General features: G+C 56.7%; 1 protein-coding gene across 6 annotated transcripts in view; it reads left to right on the forward strand.

Moving 5' to 3' along the window:
* TXNRD2 (thioredoxin reductase 2) overlaps window positions 1-11,586 on the forward strand; it is a 95,684-nt gene that overhangs the window by 7,319 nt on the left and 76,779 nt on the right. For all 6 annotated transcript variants that reach the window (XM_027859393.1, XM_027859391.1, XM_027859392.1 and 3 more), the window contains exons 3-8: window positions 245-301; window positions 1,559-1,703; window positions 2,439-2,513; window positions 6,434-6,512; window positions 6,931-6,993; window positions 10,690-10,760. In XM_027859393.1, coding sequence (XP_027715194.1) covers window positions 274-301; window positions 1,559-1,703; window positions 2,439-2,513; window positions 6,434-6,512; window positions 6,931-6,993; window positions 10,690-10,760 — 461 coding nt within the window. In that variant the 5' untranslated portion in view covers window positions 245-273. The remainder of the gene's footprint in view (window positions 1-244; window positions 302-1,558; window positions 1,704-2,438; window positions 2,514-6,433; window positions 6,513-6,930; window positions 6,994-10,689; window positions 10,761-11,586) is intronic.

The following is an 11,586-nucleotide window of genomic DNA, read 5'->3' on the forward strand; positions in this document are numbered from 1 at the left end:
CTTTCCTCTTTTCCTCCTCTCCCTTCTTTCCTCTCCTCTTTGCCCTCTTTCCCTCCCTCTCTCATCCCTCTTTTCTCTCTCCCTCCCTCTCTCTCTCCCCTCCCCACTTTTCCTCTTTGCGCTCCTTCCCTCCCTCTCTCCCTCCCTCTTTTCTCTCTGTTTTCTCCCTCCCTCTCTCTCTCCTCTCTCCCCTTTTCCTCTTTTCCTCTCCCCCCCCCATCTCTCTTTTTCTCAAACTTCAAAGCTGCTGACCATGGAAAGAAGGTGGCTATCATGGACTACGTGGTTCCTTCTCCCAGAGGTAAGAGGGAGCCCGCCGCTGTCTGCCCTGTAAAGGTCTCTGTGCTAAGGGCGATGGCAGCATTGGAGGGGGCTTCCTATAGAGCAGCCCCCAGAGCACAGAGGCCCCAGATTCTGTGTTGGACTCGGGGCCATGTCCAGCGTCCACACCGGGCGTTCTCTCCACTTTCAGGGTTGCCCTTGGCTCCACCAGGCAGGGAATGGGGAATTTCACACTGACGGGGGGCTGGGTCGGACGCCAGGGCGATAGTCCGGCTAGGGTAACGAAGGCTCACACCGGGCTGGATATGAGCCGTGAGGGCGGCCGGGCCAGGCGCAGGAAGGGCAGGTGTAGGGGGAGGCGTTGAGCTTGACGTTAGACCTCCAGTGAGGTGTGTGGGTGCGTGCAGCCCGGGCCTGTTGAAAAGGAGGGGCTTCTGCTCGGGGAAGGGACTCAGGTAGCCAACGAGGAGGAATCCCTGCAAGTGCCACGCTGTGGCACCGGTCATTTTTCCTGTCCTTCCGTGATGAGAACCATCTAGAGAGGACCCAGAGCTGCCATGTGGTTTACATTCCTTTTCATCGGAAACCTCAAACACAAGTCCCCGCAGCCGCCTGGCTGCCTGGCGGGTCTGGTCGTGGGCTTGCCCTGCTCCAGAACCTCAGACCCCCCAGGGCCACCCGGGAGCATCGAGGCCTGACATTCGAGGCCCTCCGGGCTGGCGGCCTGCCGTGTCTGCGCCCCTGGGCCCTGGTCTGGCCTGTTCCCTGTGCCCAACCTCCTGCTGACCCTTGGAGCACCTGCCGCTCCCTGCTGCCCTCCACTGGGGCCCTCCTTTCCTCTCCACCTCTCTGCCATGGTCCCGTAGAGCCAGATCCTCATGAGCCATCCATGATTGGATCTCTGGGTCCCATGCGAGCAGGGACGTGAGTGGTGGGAGCGTCCTCTCTCCTGGCTCCTCACAGAGTGCTTGGTGCATGCAGTAGGCATGCTGGTGAATTGCATGCTGCGCCATTCGAGTTGTCTGTGGGAATGGTCCAGTTGTCCCGAGTGCGACTCATCTGCTAAGAGCCCCCGTGTGGGGGCGGAGCGTGGCAGGGGCCTCAGGGAGTCGTGGTGGAGAGCGCTGCGTTGTCTCTACACGCTAAGACCTCCTCCATCTTCGAAGGGCAAGGAGATTGACAGATGCCGCAGGGTGGAAGCGAGGGTTGGATTCTTCAGGCCTGTCTCTGTGTTGTAATAATGGTAATAAGGAGGATGTTGCCTCTTCATTTTCAGGCACCAGCTGGGGCCTGGGGGGCACGTGCGTGAACGTGGGCTGTATCCCCAAGAAGCTCATGCATCATGCGGCTCTTCTGGGAGGCGCCCTCGAAGACGCCCACCACTACGGCTGGGACGTAGCCCCCTCGGCGCCACATAACTGGTAAGGGCCAGAGGAGGCTTCCTCTCCGCTGCCGCCTGCATTCCTGGACGTGGGCTTCACGGAGTCTCACCCCTGCAGGGTGGCACGTGTCCAGGGCCCACTGGCTCCAGCCTTCCCCAAGCCCCCTCTGGCCATTGGGAGAGAATTTGACTCTTATACAGCTGCGCCAACCACAGCTGCTGGATGGAGTCATCAGTTAGTTGATCAACAAACAGGGCAGCTTAATTGTCTGTGGCATGTGTGACCAGCCAGGTGGTTTCATGATGTGGGACCCTGAGGGAGCCCTTAGGCCAGAGGGTCCTGGGCCCACATGGCCGCAGACCGCTCTTGGGTGCAGACTCAAGCTCAGGGGGTGTCTGACGCTCATTCGTTCTGCTGGTCCAGCAGGGATTCAGTGGGGCTCAAAGCCAAGGAAAGCATCCCGTTTTTCCTGGAGCAGAACAGCCTCCCTGTACTTTCCCCAACATGCCTGGCACCAGAGGCCCGAGGCAGGGCTGTAAAACCTGCACCCCCCGGCTTGTGGGTCTGTGGGTGGCGTGTCCGTGACCCCACAAGGGGACCTGCTCGGCTCTTATAGGCAGACAGGAGGAAGCTGCGGGATGTGACCATCGTCTTAGACGCAGGTCTGTGCTGGCAGCCAGAGGGCCAGCGACCCGCAACACACAGTAGGCGCTTAATAAATGCTGATTGATTGCCACTGCTGGACCTGACTGTCTCCTTTCCCTTCTCCACCAGGCAGCAGATGGCCACAGCGGTTCAAAACCACGTCAAGTCACTGAACTGGGGCCACCGGGTGCAGCTGCAGGAGCGGTAGGTGTGCACGGGTGTGGAGTTGTGGGCCTGACGTTGGCCAGCGTGTGGATCGGTCACTGCTAGTGCTGCGTAGGCCTGTGTCATCCCATATGACCCCCCCCATGTGCACGCACACACACACACACACGTGCACGTACAGGCATGCACACACTTGTTTTTTTTCTGCTCTGCGGCTGCCAGGAAACCTCCTGTCTCTGGGCCTCTCTGACCACCCTCTCCCTCCTCTCATCCTGTGGGCTGGGGCCCAGGCCAGGCCCTTGGCTTCCTGCTGGGTACCCAGCCCTGTGGAGGGGAGATCACTGCTTCTCCCTGTCTGGCCCCCAAGCTGAACTGGAAGGCAGGGACAGATGCCAGGTGCACAGGGGTGGCAGACACAGGGTTGGGGTCCCACACTCAGCTCATAGCTGATGTGCAGGGAAGCAACTTGGCCAAGGTCCCAGGGGAGTCTGAAAGGCAGGACTGGAACCCAGCTCCTCAGCCTGCCACACGCCAGCCTCAGGCCACTTCCTGGGCCTTGTCACCACTTGCCGTGAACCTTGGAAGGCGGCCCAGGTGGGGCTGTCTGCCTGGGTGCCCTCCCGGGCCTGGGCAGAATCGTGCCCATTGCAGGTGAGAAGGCCGAGGTTTGCCGGGCTTACGCAGCTGCCCCAGGCCCCAAGGGGGGGAAGGGAAGGGACAGACCCATCCCCACCCCCATTCTTCAGCTGCTTGTTTTGCACCGCTCTAGAATAAAATCAGCCTCGGAGATGGGGCTCCCTTATTGTGCCCGGCGGACTGCGGGATCTGTGTGAAAGTCCGGCAGACTCTGAGTAACAGAGGCGGGGGACAAGCTCTGTGTGAATGCAGGAACCCAGCTGCCCCCGGGGCCCAGGGCGAGTCATTCGCCTCTGTCAGCCTCAGTCTGCTCCTCTGTAGAGTGGGGATAACCTGCATCCCAGAGTTGTCAGCGAGGCTCAGCTTAGAGAATGTGTGTGAGGCACTCTGCAGACCTTACAGGCTCCAGGAGCAGGAGGTGGTGGTGTTATCACTGACTCTGGGCCGGGGCTGCCTCCCGCAGGCCTCACAGCAGGCCTCACAGCCAGGGGACGGCCGCAGGAAAGGGCTCACATGGGCGTCAGCCACACACCGGGACTTCTCTCGCGGGCTGAGTGGCTGAGGAAGGCCAGCCCTCCAGGCGTGGGCCGGGCTTTTTCACCAGCTCCGAAGCAGCACCTGGCCTTCTGCTCCTTCTGGCTCCACTTCCCAGGGAAGATGGTGGGCGGGGGGGGTGGGGAGAGAAGGCTCCTTGTGCCCCCTTCTCCGTCTGGTGGCTTCACCTTCATCTCAGCACCTGTTCCTGGTTTTCCTTCCCTTCCTCCCTCCCTTCCTGCCCCTCCTTCCTTCCCTCCTCCCCTCCTTCCTTCCTTACCCCCTCCTTGTTTTGTGCAGGGTCCTATGCTGGATGTGGGGGACGTGCCAAGCCCTCCCCAATCCCTGCCCTCAAGGCCCTTCTGTTGCACTGAGGGGACCCAACATTTCCACACAAATGCCAGATAACCGGGGCAGGGAAGTGAAGCTGGCCTGAAGGAAGGAGGCTGAGGGTTTGACAAGGGGGAGGTTTGGAAGGAGGCGCTGCCGTGTGTGTGAGCAGGGGAGGGGAGCGGCCAGCGCAAAAGCGCCAAGGTGGGACCCTTCGAATGGCGAGTGTGTGGGAGGGAGCGATGTGGCATGATGGAAGGGCAGGTGTGGCTAGGACTCAGGAGTTTGTATTTTAGACTCCCTTCTTTCCCACAGAGTTCGTTTCAGACGTCACCTCCTCTGGGAGGCCTTTCTGGATTTCTCTGCCCCTCCCCCCCAACCCTGTGGCCTCACATTTTACAAGCTATTTTGTACATGCTTGCTTCCCGTTTGCCCCAGGGCGTGAGCTCCTTGGTGGGGGTGATTACTGCTTTCTTCACGTTCCCAGGGCCTCACACATTCTCTGACACATGGTTGGTAATTGGCGGCACTGATTGATCATATCTTGGGGGAAATAGGGAGCCACTGAAGATTGTTGAGGAGAGCAGGGAGTGAGACGTTCAGACGTGTGCCTGGGAAGGTTCCGGCAGCTCTGTGGAGGATGTGTTAAGGAAGGGAGAGCCTGGAAGCGGGGTGTTAGTGAGAAGACAGGAGGTGATGAAGCATGTGGGTAGAGAGAGGCGGGCAGATGTGGAAGCTGTGGGAGAGGAGGGAGAGCTGAGCAGATGCAGAGGCTGATCAGATGGAGGATGAGTCTGAGGGGCTGGCCCATGAGGCCCCAGAGTCAGGCCCGCACTAGACTGACCGGGGTGGCTGGGCTTCCCAGGACAGCCCTTGTCGCAGCAGGGCAGGTTTCTGCTGGCCTCCCTCTTGGGTCATGCCCCATTCCCGTCCTTTCCTCAGTTATCTCCCCTCCCCAATCAAATGTCCCTTCTCCAGGACAAGAATGGCCCCAGAGTCTGAGTGCAGGAGAAGTTGTTTTCACAGTAGAAATATTCTGGCTTTTCTCTATGGAGCTTGGTGAGCGGTAAAGGCGACCGATGCTAGTTTTATGTTATATATACATGTTTTGTTTTGTTTTTTATTGAACAATTTATTTGTTTATTTTTAGTTTTCAACATTCACTTCCATAAGATTTTGAGTTTCAAATTTCTCCTCTTCCCTCCACAAGACGGCGTGTAATCCGATATAGGCTCTACTTACACATTCCTATTAAGCATGTTTTCACATTAGTTATGTTGTGAAGAAGGATTAGAGCCAATAGGAGGAACCACAAGAAAGAGGAAACAAAACAAAACAGGAGAGAAAAAAGAGCAAATAGTATGCTTCGATCTGCTTCCAAACTCCATCATTCTTTCTTTGGATGTGGAGAGCATTTTCCATCACGAGGCCTCTGGAGATGTCTTAGATCCTTGTGTTGCTGCAAAGGGTTAAGTTTATCAATATTAGTCGTCACACAACATGGCTGTTACTATGTACAACATTGTCCTGGTTCTGCTCATTTCACTCAGCATAAGTACATGCAAGTCTTTCCAGGTTTTTCTGAAGTCTGCCTGCTCATCATTTCTTATAGCACAATAGTATTCCATCACATTCATATACCACAACTTGTTCAGCCATTCCCCAGTTGATGGGCATCCCTTCAATTTCCAATTCTTTGCCGTCACAAAAAGAGCTGCTGTAAATATTTTTGTACATATGGGTCCTTTTCCCATTTGTGTGATCTCTTTGGGATACAGCCCTAGAAGTGCTACTGCTGGGTCAAAGGGTATGCACATTTTTATAGTCCTTTGGGCATAGTTCCAAATTGCTCTCCAGAATGGTTGGATCAGTTCACAACTCCACCAACAATGTATCAGTGTTTCAATTTTCCCACATCTTCTCCAACTTTTATCATTTTCCTGTTTTGTCATGTTGGCCAATCTGATAGGTGTGAGGTGGTACCTCAGAGTTGTTTTGATTTGCATTTCTCTAATCAATAGTGATTTAGAGCATTTTTTCATATGACTATGAATGGCTTTAATTTCTTCATCTGAGAACTGCCTGTTCATATCCTTTGACCATTTCCAATGTTAGTTTTTAAAATTATCTGGGAAGAAAAAGATTGTTCTCTTTCCTTAGGGGCTGGGGGTGGGGGTTTAGGCTTTGGAGAAGGGGCGGCCCTGAGTCGAGCCCTGAAGTAGCCCCTCCTTCTCCTGGTTTGTCTCGAGCCTTTGGGGGGGGGGCGGTCTCCTGGCGCGATGGCTCCCTGTGCATGTGCTGTCATCGCCTCCTGCGCCTCTCAGAGAAGGGCGACAGTAAGCTCCTTGAGGGCAAGCCTGCCACTTCTGCCTTTGTCTCCCCAGCACCTGGTAAATAGTAGCGGCTTCACCTATTTTTTGTTGAATTGCGGAACATAAAGGCTCCTTTTTGTTTTTCAGGAATGTCAAATATTTTAATATCCAAGGCAGTTTTGTGGATGACCACACGGTGCGGGGTTTCACCAAAGCAGGAAAAGAGGTGAGTTGCTGATCGCAGAGGGCGCGAATTGTTAGGGCCCTGTAAGCCTGGGCCTCATAGTCTTCTGGGAGGGTGCTGTTATGATTCCCATGTACGGATGGGGAAACTGAGGCAGGCAGAGGTGAAGGGACTTGTGCTAGGTGACACAGCTAGAAAGTGTCTGAAGCCACATTTGAACTTGGGGCTTCCTGACTCCTAGACCACTCCAGGAGTGGTCTGACCACGGCCCTGCCCGGTGGCTGAGTTAGGGAGCCTGCGATGCTGTGGGTTGGGGTGATGAGGCCCCTGCTTCCTCCCAGCTGGTTCTGTGCCCAGGCAGAGCCGCCTTGCCTCCCTCCCACTTTGCTGTGGCGGCCCTGGCGCTGGGCGCACAGAGCGTTGGTGACTTCGCTCACCCGAGCTCTGCTTTTGTTTCCAGACCCTGGTGACCGCCGATTACATCGTCCTCGCCACAGGAGGGAGGCCCAGGTACCCTGATGACGTGAGTGCTTTCTACTGGTTACTTGGTGACCTTGTCCTCGCCTCACCTTTGTGCCAACTCCCTTCAGCGTGGGCAGCCCCTGTGCTGGGGGCGGGGGGCGGGGAGGGCACGGCTGGTTAGCGCTGGGGCATTGCCTCCTGGACGTCTGACCTGGGATGTCACAGCACCTCAGAGGCCTCTCGTCCGAGCTGTACCTGCCCAGGGATCCACCGTACGTCACGCCCAACAAGGAGTCATCCAGCCGATGCTGGGATGCCCTGGGATGGGGAGCTTCCTACCTGCCGTGGCATGCCATTCCCCTTTGGGCAACTCCTTGTTAGGAAGTTTCTCTGGACATCCGACCTACATCCAGTCTCTTACCAACTTAGTGTCTCATGATTTCCAAGTTGGGAGGGACCTTAGTGTCCTGATGGCCACTAAGTGGTCAGCCACCCTGACCACCAGAGGAATTCCCCCCCACAATGCTTCTGGTCGGTCATCCAGGATTTTCTGAAGACCTCCAGTGATGGGGAGCTCACTACCTGTCACAGCATCCCCTTCCCCTTGGGGAGTTTTCCTTGTTAGGAAGACTTTGCTGATGTCAAGCCCGCGTCGGCCTCCTTGGAATGCGCCCCCGTCTCCATCCCGTCCTCGCTGCTTCTCCTGGCTCTGTCCTTTGGTCCTAAACAACTTCCTCCCACCCGATGGCCCTTCAGGCACATGAAGACAGCTCACTAGCGCCTTCCTCCAGCCTCTCTGGGCCAGACTCATCCCCAGGCCCTTCATTCTTGTTTTTCCCTCTAGACCTTCTCTGGCTTATTCACGTCCTTCTCAGTGGTCGAGCTCCGATCTGAACAATCACTGGGGGTGGGGCCCGAGCTGGCGCTTTTCCCCTCCTCTCACTGCTTAGCCCTGCAGTCAGAAAGCACCCTTTCCCGAGCTTCTGGGGCTCTCTTCGTGGCCTTGCCTCCTTCCTCGTCCTTCTCAGTCTCTGCAGCCTTGGACACTGCCCACCACGCTTTCCTCCTGGGATCTCTCTCCTCTCTGGGGCTTTGCCTGCTTTGGGCTCCTTTCCAGATTCCCCAGCCACGTTCTCCTCCCTCACATGGGCGGTGTATTCAGTTCTGTTGTGGTGGGGCCCCCCCCTCCTCCCCTCCCCTCCCCCCTCCCCCCCTCCTCCCCCCTCCCCCTCTTCCCAGCCCCCTCATCTGCCCCCTGGTTTTGGTCACCTTCACTTCTGGACCTCCCGCCAGCCCTTGTAACGGAGTGCACCAGAACAAGACAAGCAGGAGAGGGTCATGGCTGCAGCAGAGAAGGCGGGAGCCGCCTCCCTGCTCGTGATCTTATCTTCACTCAGCGTCTCCTTAACGCTCCTTTCTAGAACGTGGTCCGGGTCTCTGGCCGAGGGTTGGCAGACCCCTTCTTTTCCCACTTATTCACCCTCTTCCAGTTCTCTCTCCGTGATCTTTCCCGACTCAGCAGTCACACGGCCAGCTCTCTGTGCCCAGGCATGGGATTCACCCGGACACGGTGCCTGGAGCTCGCCAAGGGCCGCCAGGGCCCTCTCATCCCCTCCTGCCTTCTCCGGGATGTTGGCCCCCGTCCGCCATCTTTGTTCCATTCCTTCCAGCCCGTTGTCCTGGGCTGAGGAAAAGAAGCAGAATCCGTGTTGAGCAGCTGGGTTTCTCCCTGTGCCCAGGGGCCGTGGGCCTGCTTGTGGGTCAACCCCGTCATTCCTCCTCAGTCACTCGGTAAAGCTCGCCACAGCCCCCTTTATCGTGCCGGCTTTCAAGGCCTCAGCCCGGCAGCCCTTTGACTCCAGGACCACACTGGGCTCTTGTGTTCATCCTCCATTCCTTGCCCTCGGCCTGGATGGGGAGCTGCCTGCACATCCACATGGGTCCACTTTCCTGAGGCCTCCTTTTTCCTCCTCATCAGAATTGTTTCTTTTTAATTTCATTCTTGGGAGTTTCCTGTCCCTCCTAGGCTGATTTCCCCTAGAACCCTTATTAAGCACCTACAGAATTCCAAGCCGTGTATGAAACAATCCCTACTCACTTTCTGATGGGAGAGACAACATGTAAATAACCAGGCCCTGTATTCAGAGTAGACAGAAGGTCACGTCGGAAGGGAAGTTCGTAGCAGCCATGGGGACCAGGACAGGCCTGTAGGACGTGGGCTTTCAGCCAAGGCTCGAAGGAGCCTGGGAGCTGTGCATCACAGGGGCGGAGAGAGCTTTGGGTGCTCCAAGGGGTTTTAGATTGAACTCTGGGGAAGGTGGGGGGAGGTGCATGCAGTATGCTGCGGTCAGGCCTACGCTTTAGGAAGATTCCTTTGGCGGCTGAGAGGAGGCCGGCCTGGTGTACAGATCAGTGACCCGTGAGAGGCTGTGGTGGTAGTCCAGGAAGGTTTGACGAGGCCCAAGCCGGGTGTGAGGGGAGAGAAGGCAGCATGCAGCCTAGGTGCCGTGGAGGGAGACTGAGCAAGATTTGTCCACGGACTGGCTTTGTGAGGAGCGGCGGCCGATGCCGGGCTGTGCACCCGAGTGACCGGAGCCGGGGTAAGGGGCCACGGCACCAAGGGGTTCTGGTGGACACAGGGTGAGTTGGAGACGCCTCAGGCACAGCCAGGGTGAGAGGCCACCACGCATCAGTTTTAGGCCGTAGGATTCCGCATGTCCTTCCTCGAACCCCTGGCACTCTTCTCTCCCCAAGCCTGGCGTCCCTGCCAGATGGTGCCTCGATTTCTCCTCTCAGGCTTCCCATTTCAGTTGTGGCGGCCACTTCTTGGTTTGTGAGAACCGGTAGAATTTCCCCTTGTTCCTGGGGCTTTTGAAGGATGAAATGATCATTCACTCTGCTCCAAGTTCAGCCTGACCTGCGCTCTCGGCCGCCCCTCACTCTTTTGGAGATGATGTTGTCTCTTGGGCGTTCAGACACTTCTTTCGTATCAGGTGCCTAGCATGGTAGAGAATGAGAGACAGTGTGGCGGAGTGGGGCCCAAAGGTCCGAGTTCACATCCTGTGGCTGACCCGTCCTGGTTGTGTGACCTTGACCTCTCAGCTCACCAAGCTGCTCTCTGTGACCCAGAAGTGGCAGAGGGGCTCCTCCCAGACCACAGCAATCACAGGTTCTTCCCTCCAGACAGGAGCCTTGGCACCCAGGACCACCCCTCACACTGACCCGATACCGCCTGAGCGGTGTTCTTCCTGAACCCTCACTCCTCAGTGGTCCCGGGCTGCTACCCACAAGCCCCTTTTTTCAAAGGTGTCCCAAAATGGGCGTTTGGAGATTAGGAGAGAAAGAGGGGTGCACAGGTAGCGGGAAAGGGGTCTTTTGTTACCGGTCCCCATAAACCAGGGTCACAGGAGACCATGAAAGCAAAAGAGGAGCCTACACCCACGTCCACCCATGTGCCCTGGGAGGGTGCTGCTTAGGGCCCCGAGGAGCACGCAGAGGGGACAATCGAGGGAAGACCTCTGGCCCTTCCCTCAAGGGTGTCTAGTCTGCAGGAAATGCCCAAGAGGGGGGCAGACAAGACGAGAAATGGAAAGGCCGGCTTCCCTCCAGTTGGTGTTTCTGTTCAGCTTGGGGTCATTCAGCCAGCCGTGCCTGCTCTGGGCCAGGCGCTGTGTCTGAAAAACTGTGTTTTCTCTCTGAGAAAGTCACAAAACCCCCAGTGGTGGGATCCTCACGTGGGTTCTTTGATTCCTGGCAGGTGGAAGGGGCTATGGAGTATGGGATCACCAGTGATGACCTCTTCTGGCTGAAGGAGTCTCCAGGAAAAACGTAAGCGAGCCTGGCAAGACTGGCGACTGCAGGCGAGTGGGCGGGCATGGGTGGGGCAGCGTTTGGCCACCCACCCTCAGAGAAATGACTCTTCACTGCTTGCAAAAAGTGACCTCCAGCATTGGTTTGCTTTGGGTTGGCTTTTACTGTGATGCGGGGGGAAAACACCTCCGTCCGCAGGTGTTGAGGAAATGCCTCGGGGTTTCCCTCGCGGAGACTGAGGCTCACGGTGCAGAGACACTTGGGAAATATGGGGGAGGTTTTAAAATTTTTTTCTTGATTATAGTATGTGGACATTTCCGTAGAACAGACAGTAGGCCTGGGGATGGCCTGGGACTGTGCCACGCACACACAGGTTGCTTATTCTAGGAGAGAGGACAGTTAACTGGTGGTTCCAAAGAAAGGGAGAGAGTGATAGACACACAGAGAGACAGTTACAGAAATACAGAGAGAGATAGAAAGAGAAAGAGGAGGGAGAGAAGAGGAAGAGAAGGGGGGAGGAGAAACAGGAGAGGGAGAGAGGGAGGGTTAATTGAGCAACCCCCACCCCCCAGGCCTAATAGATATGCATGGGGGGCAGCCCGTTTTCCAAGCCCAGCTACCCAGAGAGCGCAGCCCCAGGAGTGCTGGGCTGGGGCTGCCTGGCCGCCCGGCTTTGCAGGATTTCCTGTCCCTGACTGTGGAACTGTCCCTTGGTCTCTGTCACTCTGGCCTTCTGTCTCTTTCTCTTCATCTCTCCTTCCATATGTCGCTCTCTCTCTCTCTCTGCCTCTGTCTCTCTGTCTCTCCCTGCCTCTGTCTCTTTGTCTCTGTGTTTCTCTCTGTC

This window comes from Vombatus ursinus, unplaced genomic scaffold (assembly GCF_900497805.2).
Source record: "Vombatus ursinus unplaced genomic scaffold, bare-nosed wombat genome assembly UNPS02014167.1, whole genome shotgun sequence".
In the NCBI taxonomy this organism is placed as follows: Eukaryota; Metazoa; Chordata; class Mammalia; order Diprotodontia; family Vombatidae; genus Vombatus; species Vombatus ursinus.